This window comes from Asparagus officinalis, chromosome 4, assembly GCF_001876935.1.
Source record: "Asparagus officinalis chromosome 4, Aspof.V1, whole genome shotgun sequence".
In the NCBI taxonomy this organism is placed as follows: Eukaryota; Viridiplantae; Streptophyta; class Magnoliopsida; order Asparagales; family Asparagaceae; genus Asparagus; species Asparagus officinalis.
In genome coordinates, this window is record NC_033797.1 from 72,164,591 (window position 1) to 72,185,307 (window position 20,717).

Here is a 20,717-nt window from a genome sequence, read left to right on the forward strand (position 1 = left end):
AAAAATGACCCTATGCTCTAGATAGAGTTACAAATTTTTCCCACCCCTCAAACTCTCATTCACCACCTCTACTTAGGAACTATTACATCCAATTCTAACAAATAAACTAACGAAAGACCCATAAAAAGTAAAAATTACAACAAATCGCACCACCCATCAATGCAGGCGTTGATGCCTTGCTAATTTTTTTGATCTTTCGATGTTCTTTGATTTTTCTGGGCTTCAAATAAATTGAGAGGGGAGATATTCGAGGGCTTTTATTCATTTACCATGTAAATTAAGATAAAACATATTATTATAATATTTTTATTTAAATAATGTAGATAATAGGAGTATAAAAACATAATAAAATATGATCATTATATAGCCAGTTAAAAACCCAATTTGGTCAATTAACCAATGTTGTGAGTAAAAAAGAGAGAAAAAATTCCAAGTCAACTTGTCGGATATTGGATCTAATTCAAACCAAACATCTCAAGTAAATGCAATTCATACGTTGTGCTTTGGGAAATAGATAGATAACCAAGTTAGAATGCCCCTAGATTAGATAACCAAGTTAGAATACCCCTAGATCAAACCTCTGTCTCACATCCAACACAATCCTAATAAAATAATTCCTTCTGACAATCAAGAAGCTAAAACCGAGAGCCACCATACTTTGATTCTTCGTTTAAAAGCAGGGATCTCTCAACCCTGTGATCTCAAACACGATCATCTACACGTTGCTCGAGTTTTACATAAATGAACATGAAAGTAGAGAGAAGGGTCGAATTGGTTACAGAGAACATATATTAAAAATAAGATAATGCCCCATCTAAAATCAAGTGATGTAAAAACTAGCAGCAGTATGCAAATTACTACAAAGTTTCTGTCAGCACAATTTTACAGGCCAGCTGCCTAACCTTTATTACAAAATATTGGTCCATATTCAAAAAAAAAAAAATTTAATATCAATAGTTTGTTTCATATTATACAAAGACATGTATGTACACTCAGCTTGGAGAAATATGAATGAGCACGGTTGACTGTCCTTTGAGGTCGATCTGTATGACTACAGAGGAAGTTCTAAAGTCTTATACTAGGTTAGCCACAATTACAAAAAAATTACAAGAACATCTTATGCCTAGAAGGTAGCAATCGTATTTTAATTATGTCCGCTGGGCCTATCACCAATGAGAGAAACATGTCGAGGGACCCTATGCTGTTGTCAAGAGGTTGGAGAGCGGTTTAAGTTCTTCAAGCGGAGAATATAAAACTGAAAGCGGAGAAAAAAGAGCTGCTTGAGAGACTAATTCCCGCCCAGCGCATGTAGCTTTGCTAATGCAGTGATAGGCTAGGCATTTTTCTTATGGTTTCAACGAAACTAAACATAGTAAAAAGTAGTAGCGTGACACTTTCTCTCGTTTTGTTCTGATCTGTAAGTATTTTGACTTACATGATTGCTGAGGGAAATATTCTATTGTATTACTACATATTATCAGCATCTATTGTGTTGTATTACTGCATTAAATGTAGTAGTGTGACACTTCCTCATTTTTTTCCGATGATCATGTACTTTTGGCTTACATGGTTGCTGAGGGACATCTATTGTATTGTATTACTACATATTATGAGCTTCTATTGTATTGTATTACTACATAAAATGTAGTAGCGTGACACTTCCTCATTTTGTTCTGATTTTTAAGTACTTTGACTTACATAATTGTTAAGGAAAATTATCTATTGTATTGTATTACTACATATTATAAGCTTCTGTTACATTTTATTACTACATAATATAAGCTTCACACTACTACATTTAATGCATTAATACAATACAATACAATAGATGCTGATAATATGTAATAATACAATATAATAGAATATTTTCCTCAACAATTATGTAAGTCAAAGTACTTGCAAATCAGAACAAAATGAGGAAGTATCATGCTACTATATTTTATGTAATAATATAATACAATAGAAGCTCATAGTATGTAGTAATACAATACAATAGATGTCCCTCAGCAACCATGGAAGTCAAAAGTACATGATCATCAGAAGAAAAAAATAAGAAAGTGTCACACTACTACATTTAATGCAGTACTACAACACAATAGACGCTGATAATATGTAATAATACAATACAATAGAAGATTTCCATCAGCAATCATGTAAGTCGAAGTACTTACAGATCAGAACAAAACGAGAAAGCGTCACGCTACTACTTTTTATTATGTCTAGTTTCGTTGAAACCATAAAAAAAATGCTCACCCTGCATTAGCAAAGCTACACGCGCCGGGCGGGAATTAATCTCTCAAGCAGCTCTATTTTCTCCGCTTTCAGTTTTACATTCTCCGCTTGAAGAACTTGAATCGCTCTCTCCAACCTCTTGACAACAGCATAGGGTCCCTCGACATGTCTCTCCCATTGGTGACAGGCCTAGTGGACAGAATCAAAATACGATTGGTTCCTTCCAAGCATAAGATGTTCTTGCAAATTTTCTGCAATTGTAGCTAACATAGTACAAGTCTTTAGAACTTCCCAATCATCTGCAGTCATACAGATCAACCTTCAAGAACAGTCAACCGTACACTCCATCTTTCTCCAAAATGAGTGTAAATCACAGGCCTTCCTACAAGGTGAAACAAACTATTGATATTAATTTCTTTTTTTCTTTTTCTTTTTTTGTTGTGTATGTGTTTTTTTAAGAGGGGGTTCAAAACAATGCATGTATATATATTCCCTTTCCCCTGCTTCTGATGCTGATAGGTGTACTGGTGGTATGACACAAAGATCTTCCTTAAGGACATCAAGGAAAGCAATTGTGTCCTAGTAACAAAATATTGCAAACAAAAGTAAAATATGAGAAATTGGTTTATATACACACACTCGCATGCATGCACACATTTATAGAGATCTTACATTTCATCGTGCTCTAGTGAATCCTGGGAAGTAGCACCAACAGCTTCATTTTCTTCTGAGTTACCATCACCACGATCACTGATAAAGTAGAAAAAGAAATCTTGTATAGGCAATATTTATTTTGAAACTGAGGTACTAAAATAACTACTTCAAGAACACAAACTCTAAGAGTAATTGCTAGACATGGTAAATCTTTTATAATGTAGAAGTCGGATTTTAATATATGACTATTTTACACATAGTCTGAAGCTAGCAGTAACAAGGATAAATATGAAATGCTTCACCAGTTAATAATACTACAAGCACTAGAAAATATAATAAACTACTTTTGAGTTACTTCTCTCAGTACGTCCTAAGAGTATAGAAAACTAGATTTTTGCAAAAACTACTTTTGAGTTACTTCTCTCAATCAACTCCCAACATAAGAAATCAAATTGAAATCAGTTCTAAGAAATATCGTGAAAAAAAAGGAAATTACAGTTTTGTTATTTTATAGAAAACAACCAAACTTCTCTTAATTTATCTAATACTATTCTACACGTAATAATTACAATGTTTATAATTAGAAAAAAATCATATCTCTTCATATTAATTAAAGTGTATGTGCATTGCATAAAGACGCTAATCATGGAGGCTTCTCTAGCCGTTGTATTAAATATTTATCCCTGTTACTGCTAGCATCAGACTATGCGTAAAATAAAGTCATATATTAAAGCTTCATCGTTGTCTTTTATAATGTAGAAGTCGGATTTTAATATACGACTTTATTTTACGTATAGTCTGAAGCTAGCAGTAATAGGGATAAATATGAAATGCTTCACCAGTTATAGCTTATAATACTACAGGCACTAGAAAATATAAAAAACTATCAAGTGTCTCTAAGTACGTCCTAAGAGGGTAGAAAACTAAGAAATTTTTGCAAAAACTACTTTTGAGTTACTTCTCTCAATCAACTCCCAACACAAGAAATCAAGGTGAAAACAGTTCTAAGAAATATCGTGAAAAACAAGGAAATTACAGTTGTTATTTTACAGAAAACAACCAAACATCTCTTAATTTATCTAATATTATTCTACACGTAATAATTACAATGCTTATAATTAGAAAAAAATCATAGCTCTACATATCAATTAAAGTGTATGCGCATTGCATAAAGACGCTAATCATGGAGGCTTCTCTAACCGTTGTCTTAAATATTCCTGATATGGCCAATTAGTGAGCCTAAACATATAATATTTACATTTGATTTCATTAAATGCGTTCAGATCGTATTTTAGTGCATTATACTATAAATGTAAAAGTCACTTGAACTTAGGACACAATTCAAGAGCTTAAACCAAGAGTTTAAAGATGATTCCAGAGCTTAAATATCACCACTTTACGCAATTTGGGGATTAGGTTAACTGATAGCTGTTCGTAGTCATCATTTCTAAAAAAGGCTTTTCACTTATCAGCCCCAAAAATTAGTCTCGCATCTTTAAAATTCCCCATAAACCCCCTCAAGTCCTCAGTCTTGCAAATTGATTCCCAAATGACAAAAAAGCCTTTTCATCTTATGCCCCAAATAACCCACTTGTTCAAAAAAACAAATGACGACGGGAATTTTGGTCACTGAGAGACCAATTTGCAGAATCCCTTGGGATGTAAAAGACTAATGAGCAAATTACAAAAACATGAACTTAAAAACAAGAATAATGTCTGAAAAAATAAATAAATAAATAAAAAGTGTTAAGAGTAACAGATAGAACTTCAACTTAAATCTTCAACCATGATCATGGTATAACACTCTAAAAACCAATGAAAGAATAAAAAATAATATGTAAGCTAAAAAGAACATTAAAAACATGAAGGAATGGTGACAGACTAAATACTTTTAGCCCAAAATATATTAAGACAATAAATTATACTCTGCAGAAAAATTGGATTACATGGCAAGCTATTAAACATGGTCAGAGCAAAAAATTCAACAACATTTACCCATCGATATCGGTGCCATCTCCAGCCTTGTATAGTGTACGTTCCCTAAAAAAATCACAGAAAATTAAATAAAAACCCAAAAAATATAAATAGAAAACCATAAAACTATGGATTCTGTTAGAATGAACAAATTCTAGAAGGGGATTGACTGACAAAACATGTACTGACAACAAACTAAAATTATAAATAAAAAAAGATTGTTTCTTTAAAAACAGGAAACAAAAAAACCAATTTCTTTTAAAAAAAAGGAAACAAAAAACCAATTGAGAAATAACAAAGCAAAGTAAATAAATTATGGGGGCAAATAAGCAAAAGCAAAAGGATAACAACTAACCCACTGTAGAAATACAGTACAAAGCACAATAAAACAAAATAATTTTATAAAACTTACTCACGGAAGGCGGTACTATCTCCATCCTCAAATAGTGCAAGTATTTCCTAGAAAAAAATTCACAGAAAATTAAAGAAAACCCAAGGAAACTTGAATATAAGCAAAACCCATTAATAAGATAAGGAAAATAAAAAATTATGGAAAAAAATCAAAAGCAAGAAAATTGATAGGTTTTTTATTAAAATTCTCTTTAAAAAAGATAGATTTCTCTAAATTAAAATAGCTAGAAGGATTACAATAAAAAAAAGCTCACCTTTTTCGGAGAGGAAGTGAACGGTTGTCCATTGTGTGAAAGTAAATGGAGTAGAAATTTGACAAGATCAACAAGTTTATATTTGGAGGAAAATGGGTGAAACACCCTCCCCTGAAATAAAAAAAACTCTTTACTATAATAAAAAATAAAAATAATACAAATGAGAAAACTAACCTCAATCCCTCGCTCTGAATGTCTCTGCGAGGAGCAGAAGTGGAAGCGGAAGCGGAAGCGGCGGAAACCCTAGCTCCGCCAAGCAGGTCGGTTAGTTTAGGGCGTAGGGGTAACCAATAAATGGGATCTGAAGCCCTTTCTGCATTTTAATAAAAGTGGTGCCCCTAAAACTATTCATTAAGTACAATTAAACTTCAAATACCAGCTCGATCTCTTTTTTTCAACGTGACTAAGCCAATGACAAACCATTTGGACAATTACAATATTCAAATAATATACTTTACCCTCTTAACTATTTTTTTCATATACTTTTTAGATAATATTTTATAAATATATTTATTGAATAATCTATAAGAAGACTAAAAGCAACAATTTATTTACAAAAGTAAAAAAAAATATAATCAACATATACTTGTGTAGTCATTGTTATCGACTCAACCAACCCTTTAAATAAATTGTTTCAAATGGAGATGACATTCAAGATGTCATTGCACAGTTATAATGTGTTCAAACGCTACAAAGATTATTGGCAGTAAAAAAAAGCGACGTACTGATGGAAGTCACAACAAGAAGCCAAATGGCCACGCATTGAATGTGAAACTCACAGTAATAAATGAGATGTCAAAGGAGAATATCATAGAGAACGTATACATGTAATTGCCGAAATCCAACAAATCAAGCAAAAATCCGACGAAATCCCCTAAGAAAGCCAGTGATTCCCCAAAGGCGACAAAAAATCTGACGAAATTCAAGGGAGGAGTCGACGAAATTCGAGGGACGACGAGCTTCGACGCAGGATTCGACGACGAGATTCGAAGCAGGATTCGACGACGAGATTCGAGGGAGGAGTGAGCAACCATCTTCGAGGGAGAACAGTGAAAACCCGAGCTCTAGAATCCACTTGGAGTCACAGATCTGAAGCATGAGAGAGAAAGAGAGAGGAGCCCATCTACTTGGAGTTACATCTGGAGGAGGAGGAGGATAGAGAGAGGAGCCGTGCTCAGATCTGGAGGAGGAGGAGGCTGATAGATACAAGAAGTGGAAACCATAGCAATCCTCTCTTAGCTATTTATAGGACAGCATTTGTAAATAAAATTTTACATAAGTAATATAAACAAATTTTTAAAACCGACTCATTTAGACTTTTATTCCCAAAAAAAGTCCTCATTCAAAAAAATTGCAAAAACCAACCTGGTTTCAGCCTCTGCGCTGAAACCAGGTCAGATTTTGAAAAAGAAATTCCAAAACTTCACGGGAGTTCAACTCCCGTAAAGTTTCGCAGATCTGCTAAACTTCAGGGGAGTTCAACTCCTGTGAAGTTTCGGAAAAAAATTTTAAAAACTCACCTGGTTTCAACGCTGAGGCTGAAACCAGGTTGATTTTTGCAATTTTGTTTGAATGATGTCGTTTTTTAGGATTAAGTTCACAAATGGGTCGGTTTTGAAAATTTGTGCTAAGTAATATTTGCAATAAATTCAATAATAGGACTAAAATGCGGACAATAACAATGAAAGAAAGGAACAATTTTACAAATAACTATTAATAAATTGCATAGGAATTCCAACTTAAAAGAGGATTTGAAAATATAAATACTTACTTTTTTTGTAGACCAACAAGAAAAATAGCAGATGAAAAGAAATAGATAATAGCAAGACCAATTTAAGCTACTTTACTTTTTCAAAACAATCCTCCCTCGAGTTACAAATTAAATTGACCTCTTGAATAGGATTGGCTGTAAAATTTTGCCATTCACAAAATTTTAAAAATGGATATTCGGCTGATTTAGTAATATATTAAAATTTATATTCTTAAACTAGGAAATTTAGAGTTGACCTTATATTCTTTAGAGCAAGAATGTATAAGTATCAAATGACAATATTTTTAAGTGTACAATAATCAAATTAAATGTATTAAAACTTAGAGAAACGCAAATTTAAAATACAATGATAAAAAAAATAAGTTGCCGTGCTTTGCACAGGGTACATACTAGTAGAATTTGAAAGGAGAAAAGCAAGGTATTACCAGAAATGCAATTAGGCTCAAAGAAAAGCACAACTAAGTTACCAACTCTCTTTAACCAATACAAGAATTACTCCATACGTTGTCTTAATAATATCCACTTCATCATAATATCCTTATAAAATCTGACATCAACAAGCAGAGTGACTGCAGACATACAGCTCACAGTAACAATATAAGGGGCATGCAGATCGTTTTAATAGAAAAAAAAAGTACCTGTAAGTTTTGGGTCAGGAAAAACTGTAATCAGTCGATCTTCAGCGAGAACTGTAACCAGACGATCTTCAGCAAGAACTGTAGGCCGTCTTCAGCAAGAACTGAAAGAAAGTAGGTCGTCTTCAGCACAGAAAGAAAGTAGGTCGTCTTCATCAAGAACTGTAACCAGTCGATCTCCACCAAAGTAACCTTCACCACTGGCTTCAAACTTCCACTGCATCACAAACCATGGGTCAACAAAATTATCAACATTTTAACATGACATTGACATTATGTTGCAAGAAGCAAAATTATTATACATATATATGCAGATTAAGAAAAGCATCTAAGATAAAGATTATGTAACTAATTACAGTAGTAGTACGAACACTTACACTAAAAGCAAATGAATCAAAATCAAAGGAAAAAAATGCACCCATTTGGAAGTATAATATGACTTTATTACACATATATGCAGACTAGACCGGGAAAAACAGTAGTGTGAGTGAAATACTTCAAGGGGAACACTTCTAAAAAAGGAGCTACAAGTAGGTAATGTTGCTTACCGATACAACGAACAAAGAAAAAAAACTGTTATGCAAATGAGTCTCAAGATGAGAACCAATGCTAGAAAGAGATTAATAAAGAACATGAAAAGCACAACTTTATCAAATAGACTGCATAATGTGAACAGAAGTAATCTATAGAATAGATTAGATAGAACATAAATAAAATCACTCCATAAAACTTAACTAAGAACATAGAACCAATCTATAGAAAAGATTACACAGAAAACAAGAACCAAAGCATTCATTTCAATCAAAGAATACTTTTAACAGTAACAAATTATTCAAACCACCAATCAGACATTAGTACTAGCAAATCTCCGAAGAATTATATGCATACAAATCAGGAAAATTAACTAGTAGTCCAGTATACAAGAAAGGCTTGACAAAAATTTTGAATTTTAAACATGTTTAAAACCAAGTTGTTAGAGCATTACACAATGGAGCAACACATCAAGTAATTTAAATTTAAAGATGGTTTACACTAAACATCCTTCCTGTATCTATAGCAATAGCAATATATTTAACAAATAGTAAATTCCACGAACCTACCACAAATTATTTTTCAACGGAAAACAAAACTTTTTTATTAGAAAAGAAAAACACCAAAATACCTCCATTTCTCTGAGGGAAGGTGCACATAAGAATATAAGATCACACTTATGTAAGAAAACAATACTACCCTATGATTTATATATGCAAATACAAGTAACGTCCTCCAGGGTGGACACAGGATTTCTAAACCACGATCTTCAGTAATATAGTAAGAACTACTTTCTCTGGCTGTAATATCACAAAATGCAGCAGCTAGTAGTCGGTAATATAGTTTAACTAGAGAAGAGGATACATAAAACTAGAGGCCTTATATCAGTAGCCAAGAGAAGAAGTTATTTGTGATGAAATGTCATTTAATTATACAACCACAATAACTACAGGATGACCAACCAATAGAACAGATAAATTGATATACTTGATGACATATGTAAATGCAGTAAAAAACCATGATAAGTTCTGCACATACTTTGCTAATTCATCTACGGATATACATAAAGATAGCCCTAGTGGCATGAATAAAGAACGACTTGCAAACAAATAGTTGTGCATAACTTACAATGATTCACCATCGCGCAAACGGATCAAGCACATGCGCGGCAGCCATCACAACTCCGCTTACATCATCTCGAATCACACACACGAATGGGTGATCAGCAACAAAGTCAATAGCACCGACCTGCCTTGTAGATTTATCCTGGCTCCCACCTTCACCTCCTCGACTACTTCCCTTTACATCCTCAAGCCTGAGAGAAATCCTCGACAACATATACCCATCACAAGTCCAACGATCTTTATTCCTAATTGGAGGCCAAACTAACCCCATTCCTTTAGTGAAGTCCGTCCCTCCAGTTCCAAAGGGGACCCTGAACTCACCGACATCCACCATCTCCAAAGGAATGTGTCTACCCATGAACCCTGCATCCGAACCCAGCTTCCCCTCCAAATCCCAGAGAGCATCTTGTGCATCTGGCAGGAAAACATACATGGCAAAGATCCTCGGGCCGCATCCTCTCTTGAAAGGAAGCCGGAGGACCTTGAACCCGTCATAGCACCCGATGCACTGTCGAGAATTGGTCGTCATGAAAGACACAGTAAACGGGACGCGGTTGAGTCTATAGAACCCGGAGTGTCTGTTCTTGGCTTTCAAGGGATAGAATTTATCAGCCCGCGACGCCTTGAAAGTGAGAGCATTCAGAACGAGCAGCCGAGTATCTGCTCCGATAGCTGAGTAGGAAGGAAGTAGAGGTAGTCCATCGAACCAGTTGTTGACTTCATCCACCATTTCCCTAGCCTTCAAAAAAAATGAAGAAGCAAGTCCGATTTATTTCACTGACTGTCAAAGTAATGCAATTTAATTGACTGGCTAATGTGGGATTATTAATATGTAAATGAGCAATAAAAACCCTAGGGAAAAAACGGTATAATACCTCGCCGCGATCTTGGAAGCAGGTGAGAAAGACCTCCATCTTGGATCGAGAAGCAGTGATGGCCGTCTCCCCCGAGAAGCTAGGGTTTAGGAGGGACTCGTCGAGCCAGACGCGGGGCCCCACCGAGGGACTCGGATGGCGGCTGACGGTATGGTCGGCGGCCGGAGAAGGCAGGCGGGCGTCGTTGCTCGAACTTGTAGCCCGCGTCTTCGGCTAGATCAAGGAATGAGGAGGTGTGGTCGATGATGGGGGCCACGGCGGAGGATTCTAGGGTTTTGATTTTCGGCGGTGAGAAATTGGGCGAGTTATGGCTCACAGTAAAGAGGTAGGAGGAAGGGGTATAAGGGCATCTCCAACCCTTTGCCTCAAAATGGTGCGAATTTTGCACCAAAATGGTGCAAAAGTCACATCTAACAGTAATTCATCTCCAACCCATTGCACCATTTTTTGCACCAAAAAGGAATATTCTCAGTATCTTTCTTTTTATCTACTTTTATATGATTATTTTTTATTCCCTATATTTTTAACTATTTCAACAATTAACCCCACATATCAAATTTTATTTTTTCACATATTTTCCAAACAAAATGATTTATTATTTAAAAATTAAACTAATAAAACAATAAAATATTATTTTATTAATTAAAATAACTTGATTGCTAAAATATTATATTTTTATTATTGATATTGCCAAAATATTACATTCAAGAACACAACAGGAAATAAAATACAAGGAAATAATTAAACATTAACAACAATGTAAAAATTACAAATTTAGTATGCACTTAACTATCTGAATTAGTGTATTCCTCCCATAGATGATCTATCAATGCATTACGAAGCGCAATATGAGCATCTTTATCCTTGATTTTTCCGTAACGTGTAATAAATTGAGTAAATCTTGTAGTTTCATCTGCTACCATATCAACTTCTGGTGTTGGTGCTTCCCTCACTTCTTGAATTGGTGCATAAAGATCACGTTCATCCTCGATTATCATATTGTGCATAATAATGCATGCAGTCATTATGTCATGTAATACATGTTTTTTCCAAAAACGTGCTGATCCTGCCACGATTGCAAATCGTGATTGGAGAACTCCGAACGCACGTTCTACATCTTTTCTACATGCTTCCTGTTTCATGGCAAAATATTTTTTCTTCCTACCTTGTGGCTGTTGGATTGTTTGTACAATAGTAGCCCATTTCGGATATATACCATCAGCTAAATAATAACCCATATTATACTCTTTTCCTTGAATAACATAGTGAGCGGGAGGAGCAATACCTTGAGCTAGGTTAGAGAAAAGATTAGATGACTCCAGCACATTGATATCATTATTGGTGCCTGGCATACCAAAATATGCGTGCCATATCCAAAGATCATAATCTGCCACAGCTTCGAGGATAATAGTTGGTGACCCACTACGTCCTGTGTATTGCCCAGACCATGCTGTTGGACAATTTTTCCATTTCCAATGCATACAATCAAGACTTCCTAACATTCCTGGAAAACCACGTTTTTTTTCCAATATAGAGTAGCCTAGCAATATCGTTAGCGTTAGGTGTTCGTAGATACCGCTCTGCGAATATTTCCACCATAGCACGACAAAATTTTGTCATACTTTCAATTGCTGTTGACTCACCTATTTTAACGTATTCGTCCGTAGCATCAGCTGGTAGACCGTATGCCAACATGCGAAAAACAGCTGTTACTTTCTGTAACGGTGATAATCCCATTCTACCAAGTCCATCACTTCGTTGTTGGAAGTAATAGTCATGATCTTTCACTGCATCAACAATACGAAGGAACAAACTTCTTGACATCCGATATCGACGACGAAACATATCTTCTCCAAAACGTGGATTATCGGCAAAGTAATCTATGACCAAATTCTGATGCGCATTTTCTCGATCGCGGTTGATCACTGCATGACCGGGAATCGAGCCACCATGGATCGGTTGGTAGTTGTGTTGACGTAAATTGTTAACGAGGATCATGTTGTTGTTGATGTACTCACAAATTACTTCTTCGGTTTCATCAATCTCTGCAATGATATTGGACAGAAAATTATCATCATCCGAAGATGAAGATGATGATAAGTATGATGGACCTCCAACATCGAAATTCATTTTTGAAGTAAGAAAAGAATGACTGAAGTATGCAGAAATGGAGAATAATAATTTTAACACAACAATGAGTAATTGTGTGGATGTACCTAATCTAGTATGCTATTTATAAAACTTTGCTTAGCTGTATACATTGAACAATGTGTAAAGTTGAGCTGATTTTAGGAAATGCTTTCCAGCTGTTATCAATTTGTCACAAAATTCAAATTTGCTTTTAGCTGTATACGTTGGATAATGTGTAAAGCTGACCTGATTTCAAAAATTGATTCCCACTCGTACAAAGCTTTCACACAATTCAAGGAGAGCTGAGCTGTGTATACGTTGGACAATGTGTAAAGCTGACCTGATTTTAAAAATTGATTCCCACTCGTACAAAGCTTTCACACAATTCAAGGAGAGCTGAGCTGTGTATACGTTGGACAATGTGTAAAGCTGATCTGATTTCAAAAATTGATTCCGACTCGTACAAAGCTTTCACACAATTCAAGGAGAGCTGAGCTGTGTATACGTTAGACAATGTATAAAGCTGACCTGATTTCAAAAATTGATTCCCACTCGTACAAAGCTTTCACACAATTCAAGGAGAGCTGAGCTTTGTATACGTTGGACAATGTGTAAAGCTGACCTGATTTCAAAAATTGATTCCCACCGACAACGTTGGATAATGTGTAAAGCTGATCAGTTTGTACAAAATGATTCAATTTCAAATGTTGACCACCGACAAATTCAAACCAACCGCAAATTCAAATTCAAATTCAAATTCAAATTCAAACAAAAAAAACAAATTTGGATTGGCTATAAATAACATTCACGGTTTCTACTTCAAGCCACCCAATTCGAAGTATTTCTTCAAAGTATTTCTGATCTCCAAACCAACCGCTTTTTACAAAAAAATGTCTGTTCGATCAACTGGGTACACGGTTACTGAAGATGTGCTCCTTTGTCAAGTATTCTTGGATATTTCTCAAGACCCTATTATCGGTAGAAACCAGTCTCGAGATGCATTTTGGTCTCGTGTGGAGGACAAATACAATGAACTTCGAGATCAGCATTTTGAGATGCGTACGAGCCGATCAATTCGTTCTCGAATGGAAATTATAAGTAATGAAGTAAGGAAATTGAATGCGTGCTTGAGACAAGTAGAGAATCTGAATCCAAGTGGTGCTTCAGATGAAGATATTGTAAGTATTCTATTAATTATCGTTTGAATTTTATTATTATTGTTGAAATACATAACTTGATGTTCACTATAATTTACAGTTAGTTCGAGCAAAGATGTTATTTATGCAAGAACCGAAGTACAAAAAAGGTTTCAAATTTGATCATGTCTGGAATATGGTTAAAAATTTCGAAAAATTCAAAGATGATGTCCCCACAGCAAGACAAGTTGGTCGAAGACAATCCCAAAGTGTGAAGTTCGACTCGTCACAATCAGATAATCCCACTCCGGAATCTCCTATATCAACATCTCCTGGATTGTCATCATTTACTCCATCTGAACGACCTATTGGGGTAAAAAAAGCTAAATTGAAAAGGAAAAATGATGATCATGAGTCAAGTGTAGTGGACTCCATCGAGACCTCCAACAATCGACTTATAGACAGGTTAGACAAGGCGAGCTTGGACAGGCAAGAAGCATTTGATATCGAACGAGAAAAGATAGCCATGAAAAAAGATAGAGATGAATGGAAAATTATAATGAAAGATTTGAATTCCATTGCTGATCCAAACGTGCGTGAGTACGTTCGAGCTCAACAGATTAAAATAATACAAAAAAGAAATCAACAAGAACAAGGGTCTGCTTCTAATTTTGGCAATTATTTTAATGATATTGGACACTCTGGCCCCGATCTACCAGATTATTGAGAGTTGCTTGTCCATCTTAAGTAACGTCACCATGTTTAGTTTGTATTTTATGTTTTATTTTAATGAAGTTTTATATTATGTGTGTCAGTTTTTATATGTTATGTATTTCAGATATGTAATTTATATTTGAATTATGTATTATGATTGCTCTTTAATGAAGTTTTATATTATGTATGTCTAGATTTTAATATTATAATTAATAATAATGTCTGTTAAATTTTAGCATTTTTTTAATTTAAAAAAACCATAATTTATTTTGTCCACATTATACAATTGGGGTGAAATTATAAAATTTAAATATTATTAGGGTTGTTTTATATATTTAATGAAACAATTGGGGACAAATTGTAAATATATAAAAGTATGAGGTTTAAAAAAAATTGAAAAATAAAAAAATAAAAAAAAACAGTAATGGGGGATGAACAGTGCGACGCCAAATATAGCGTCGCGCTGTTCATCCCCGTCAAAATGCGGCAACAAATGCCGCTCGATTGGAGCTCCCACGCAGCGGCATTTTCCCTTTTCGCCTCAAAATGCCGCTGCGTTGGAGATGGTCTAAGGGGCTGTTTGTTTCATCAAAGGCTAGGAATAGGATCAGTAATCCTATTTAATTTATGGATTCTAGTAATCCTATTTAATTTATGGATTCCAACCTAATCCATAAAAAATTTATGGACAAGTTTTAGTTTTATGGAATCCCATTTTTTTGGCTTTCAATGTTTGTTTCACTCAAAGGATTAGTAATCTCACTTTTATAGAATTGGTCCAATTCCTAATACCATGTTTGGTTCAAGAAGAATATTTTTCTTGGGATCGTTACTGTATCAACGGCTATCTCAATTTACATTTAAAAATCACTGTAGAAACAGATTTTAGCCCCCAAAATCAGATTTCAAGCAGCAAACACTGTAGCAACGGCTCCTTCTTGTCTAAAAAATCAGATTTCAATATTCTTTGGTAAATCACTGTAGCAACGGCTATTTCAGGGGCATGGTGGCTATAAATTCACCTTGAGGCCTCACAAATAATCCCATCATTCTCATTTTTCAGGGGTAAAAAAATTCCCAAGCTCTTCAATTTGCTGGCCCGACATCAAGGATGATATCAGAAGAGTGTTAGCAGAATTATAAAGTTTATTGCGGCTGCAATCTCCGAACACCGATGAAAGTGTGCAAGAATGGTAAAAATAAGGGTAGGTGTTATTGGGGGTGTTTTTCGAATGGGCTGAAGAAAGAGGAGAGTCATCAAGCACCCAAGGAAGCCAATATGTCAAAGAAAATAGGTACGGAGATAAATATATTTTGCAATCAAAGAAGCTGAAGAAAGAATTGAGACTTGTCGAAAATCAACTACTAGCTTGGAAAATTTCTGTAATTTTCTTAGCAATTTTTTGTGTTATTTTAATTATTACAAACTTCATGTCATGTACTTGTAATTGCAAAAACTATTGAGGGTGTAATGAAAACTGTTGTTTGAATTGGGTACAAATTCTAATTGATATTGTATGGCTCAGTAATAGATCAACTTGTCATAATTGATTGCCCCCACATATAACTTACATGTTTATTACAGATTGCATTATAAGGATGAATTGCCTCGCCTAGACATTGTCAATTCAATGTAGGCTGCAATCTCATCCCCTTTTGCCTCATCTGGATATAATAAACGATGTAAGTTAGATTGCATTCTCAGTAAACACTGATCATCATCATTGCCATATATCAAGTGCAAGGAGCTGCACAAGCTCAAAACTAAACAGCAAGTAACCCACAGGCTCGGAAAAACAAAACAGCAACACACCCCAGCAGCAATGAGCTACACAAGCTCTAAACAAAACAGCAGCAAACTCAGCTCCATATAACAGGCACAACCCCAAAGAGCATGAAAGATACACAAGCTCAAACAAAACAACACCAAACCCCAGCTGCAGCAGGAGCTGCACAAGCTCAAAAACAAAACAACAACAACCCCAGCAGTAAGGAGCTACACAAGCTCCAAGAACAAAACAGCAGCAAACCCAGCAGATAGGGGGTAAACAAGCAACAAACCCCAGCTGCAGCAGGAGCTACACAAGCTCTATATAACAGGCACAACCCCAAAGAGCATGAAAGATACACAAGCTCAAACAAAACAGCACCAAACCCTAGCTGCAGCAGGAGCTGCACAAGCTCCAAATAACAGGTATTTTTCAACAAAGATTGGAGCTACACAAGCTCAAAACAACAACAACAACAACAAACCCCAGCTACAGCAGGAGCTGCAAATTTGAGGAAAAACAGGCACAAACCCCAGCTAGCAAGGATCTACACAAGCTCAGAATAAAACAGCAAGAATATTGAAACCGCAAGGAGCTACACAAGCCAAATAACATCCACAAATCCAAACTAAATGAGCTAGACAAGCTCCAAACAACACAACAAAAAACACAAGAGCAATAAGCTACACAAGCTCAGAACGAAACAGCATCAAACCCCAGCTGCAAGGAGCTGCACAAGCTCAAAAACAAAACAACAACAACCCCAGCAGCAAGGAGCTACACAAGCTCCAAGAACAAAACAGCAGCAAACCCAGCAGATAGGGGGTAAACAAGCAACAAACCCAGCTGCAGCAGGAGCTGCACAAGCTCCATATAACAGGCACAACCCCAAAGAGCATGAAAGATACACAAGCTCAAACAAAACAGCACCAAACCCCAGCTGCAGCAGGAGCTGCACAAGCTCCAAATAATATGTATTTTTCAATAAAGATTGGAGCTACACAAGCTCAAAACAAAACAGCAACAAACCCCAGCTGCAGCACGAGCTGCACAACTGAGGAAAAACATGCACAAACCCCATTAGCAAGGAGCTACACAAGCTCAGAATAAAACAGCAACAAACCCAGCTAGCAAGGAGCTATACACAAGCTCAAAAACAAAACAACAACAACCCCATTAGCAAGGAGCTACACAAGCTCCAAATAAAACAGCAACTAACCCAGCTAGCAAGGAGCTACACAAGCTCCAAATAACAGCAACAAACCCAAAGGGATTGAGGAGCTACACAAGCTCCAAACAACACAGCAAAAAACACAAGAGCAAGGAGCTACACAAGCTCCAAAAAACAGTCACAAATCCAAACTCAAGGAGCTACACAAACCCAAGAACAAAACAGCAACAAACCTGATGGCAAAAAAACCCAAAGCCAAAGACTTCCTAAAGCAAAGGAGCAACATTAAGAACTCATTGGTCATGCCTATCCATACTTTTTTTTGGTCAATGAAGATTATTTTTCCATTTACCAAATGAAAAAAATTATGTACATCAAGATGCTCATGATTTTAGAGCAAGACTGTAGAGAAAAAAAACAGCAAAAAGCTACACCAGCTACAAAAAATTTTTGACTTCACAAAGTGAGAAGCCAATCTTTCTCTTCAGCAAGAATGGGACTGTTAAGAGTGATAGATAAGATGTCTATCTTTATCTCTTTAACAATCTGATCAACACTTCTTCTTTTACCTTTGAAGACTCTGTCATTTCGTTCCTTCCACAACATATAAACAGATGTAGACAAGGCCATTCTTTTGATTATGTGCTTCAACCCCTTCCCCCTCAAACTAGAGCTGTACCAAGATATCAATAGGCCCCAATTACAAGTTCTCCAAACAAAGCCAGCACATGACATCATTCCAGATTGCAGCTTAAAATCTACATTCAAAGAATAGGTGATCACGCATCTCCAAGCTTGCATCTTCACATAAACAACATTGTCCAGTTTGAATAATTCCTCTCTTGAGGAGCCTTTCCTTTGTAAGAAGTTTATTTTGAACAGCTAACCAGAGGATAAAACAGTGTTTAGGATAGCTAAAGTTTTCCCAAACTGTACGGAACCAAGGCACTTTTATCGCAGCTGGAGACATAGATGAATACAACTTAGATAGATGCACCTTGGAATTATTGAAGCTTGAACTGATACAGAGCATTAAACTATCAATGCCTCCACATATAGTCACAACTTTATCCCTAACTCTGAGCAACTGCTTCCACAACCAGGAATCATTAACTTTAGGATGAACATGCCAAATGGACTCATTCTTCAAATAAGTGCCATGAATCCATTTTATCCACAGAAGCTCTTTGTTTGTATGAATATACCAGATATTCCTTAGAGCTGAGACAAAGTTCCACCTAGTAGCAGAGTAAATCCCCAGACCTCCATATCTTCTATCCATGCAAACTCTATCCCAGGAAACAAGAGGGGGTTTTAAAGACTGATCAGATTTTCCCCATAAGAAATCCCTACACAATCCATCAATTTTCTGGAGAATTTTAGCTGGAAGGATATAGTTGGAAGACCAGTAGATGTGAACACCTAGGATGACACTTTTGATAACATGAAGTCTCCCTGCATAAGATAAATTTCTGCTCTTCAGCATGGATTGGAACTGGTTAGCAATTTTCATCAAGAGGGGGGGTGCAATCAAGGTAAGTTAGCCTTTTGCATATTAAGGGGAACCCAAGGTATTTAATTGGGAGAGCTCCCTCAGGAATTCCAATTAAGGAGTGGATAGAGCTTTTAACAGAGTCATTAACACCTCCGTAAAAAATAGAACACTTGGACAGGTTTGCTTCCAAACCAGATACAGCTCCAAAATTGCTAAGACAGTAGTGGAGTTTTTGAACTGAGTATAAATCACCTCTACTAAAAAGAAGAAGGTCATCTGCAAATGATAGGTGAGTGATTTTCAGCTTACTACACTTAGGATGGAACTTGAACTTCTTGTCATGCTTTAACAAGCTCAGACTTCTAGAGAGATACTCCATGCCTATAATGAACAGATAAGGGGAAAGAGGATCCCCCTGTCTAAGGCCTCTAGCACTTTTGAAGTAACCATGCAGGGTTCCATTTAGAGAGATGGAAAAATGAGGAGAAGATATACATGTCATTATCCATCCAATGAAGACACTGGGAAATCCAAGACCCTTGAGCATCCTTTCCAGAAAATCCCAGTTAATGGTATCAAATGCTTTCCTTATGTCAATATTCAGCATTGCCCTGGGAGACAAGTTCTTCCTGTTGTAATTTTTTACAAGCTCATGTGCTAAGAGGATATTACTAGTAATCTGCCTTCCTTTTACAAAGGCACTCTGAGCTTCACTGATAATATAACCCATAACAGATTGAATTCTACGTTGTGCCTATCCATACTTACCTGCACCAAAAGTTAAAAAGTACCAATTCATTAATTACATGACGTCATAGCGTTTTCATAACAAGAAGTATTGCAACATTAATAGTTTGCAAATAACAAAATGATATATGCGCAACAACATATACGTGTGCACAACAAAATGCTCCATCAACATGTAATCCAAACCGCACAAATTAGTTAATAGACCAACCTTGGTCATTAATCAGGTTGGTAATGTACCTCTGCTAACCTTCCTTTCCTTTTATGAAAAACCTTCTAGCTTCACGTTCATTGTCATATAAGTGATCTAAAATCCTATCCAGGAATTCCTCAGAGTATTCATTCCTATGTTCCTTCAACGCTGCAGCCAACTGCTCAGTCCAATGAACAATGTGTTGATTTCTCACGGACTGAGACATTGAGTCAACAAAGGCACATAACATTTCCTCTTCACGATTTGATATTTTAGGTTTCTTGTTAGAAGATGAATTCATGTTGTCTTTACTCTTAGACTTACATCTAGTTGGTTGTTGTTGGTTACAAGCATCAGATTGTGGTGTAGTTCCACTCTCCTCTGGAATTTCACTATCATATTCAGGAATAGGTATGGACCTACTAGACCCAATGTTAGCATACACAGGCCTAACAAATTCACCCTTAGCTTGGTCATCACCCATGATAGTTTGTAAATTTTTAGAGTGAGGTAGGGATTTGTTTATGTACGCTTTGAACTTAGATTTGGATTTGTCCTGCAATAACAAATAATCATAAGTTGTGAACCAAATGTATTAATTACTAATGACAATGTAGATGCTGAATGTTATACCTGAGACCACGATTTTAAGGTTTCGTCATCCAGTGTAATCATTTTATTTATTTCATCCCACCAGCTCCACTTATATCAAGGCAAGTATTCATGTCACTGAATTTGTTTCTCAAGCATTTCAAGTGGTTAATGACATGTATATGAGTGAAATCAGTCCTAAATTGCATGTTGATTTTCATCGCAGCCATTTTATAAGCTTCTACCTTGAAGTTCTTGTCTGGCTTTAGCCCATCTAATGCTAATTCTGCAAGATAAGGAATGAGAACGT

At 35.9% G+C, this 20,717-nt stretch overlaps 2 protein-coding genes across 9 annotated transcripts; both read right to left on the minus strand.

Annotated features, from left to right (window-relative positions):
* On the minus strand, positions 799–10,602 carry LOC109837707 (serpin-ZX-like). 8 transcript variants are annotated; one of them, XM_020406047.1, is made up of 9 exons: positions 10,462–10,602; positions 9,591–10,325; positions 7,935–8,142; positions 5,700–5,768; positions 5,526–5,658; positions 5,273–5,319; positions 4,882–4,926; positions 2,905–2,982; positions 799–2,811 (listed from the first exon to the last, which is right to left on the minus strand). In XM_020406047.1, exons 1-2 carry the CDS (start codon positions 10,498–10,500, stop codon positions 9,597–9,599), a joined length of 768 nt encoding a protein of 255 aa, XP_020261636.1. In that variant the 5' UTR covers positions 10,501–10,602; the 3' UTR covers positions 799–2,811; positions 2,905–2,982; positions 4,882–4,926; positions 5,273–5,319; positions 5,526–5,658; positions 5,700–5,768; positions 7,935–8,142; positions 9,591–9,596. The 8 variants fall into 8 exon arrangements, with proteins under 8 accessions (XP_020261636.1, XP_020261637.1, XP_020261631.1 ...); XM_020406048.1 differs by having other exon boundaries at positions 799–2,614; positions 7,935–8,148; XM_020406042.1 differs by having other exon boundaries at positions 7,935–8,148.
* LOC109838910 lies at positions 11,247–12,591 on the minus strand. Its single transcript, XM_020407336.1, has 2 exons — positions 12,105–12,591; positions 11,247–12,001 (listed from the first exon to the last, which is right to left on the minus strand). Exons 1-2 carry the CDS (start codon positions 12,589–12,591, stop codon positions 11,247–11,249), a joined length of 1,242 nt encoding a protein of 413 aa, XP_020262925.1.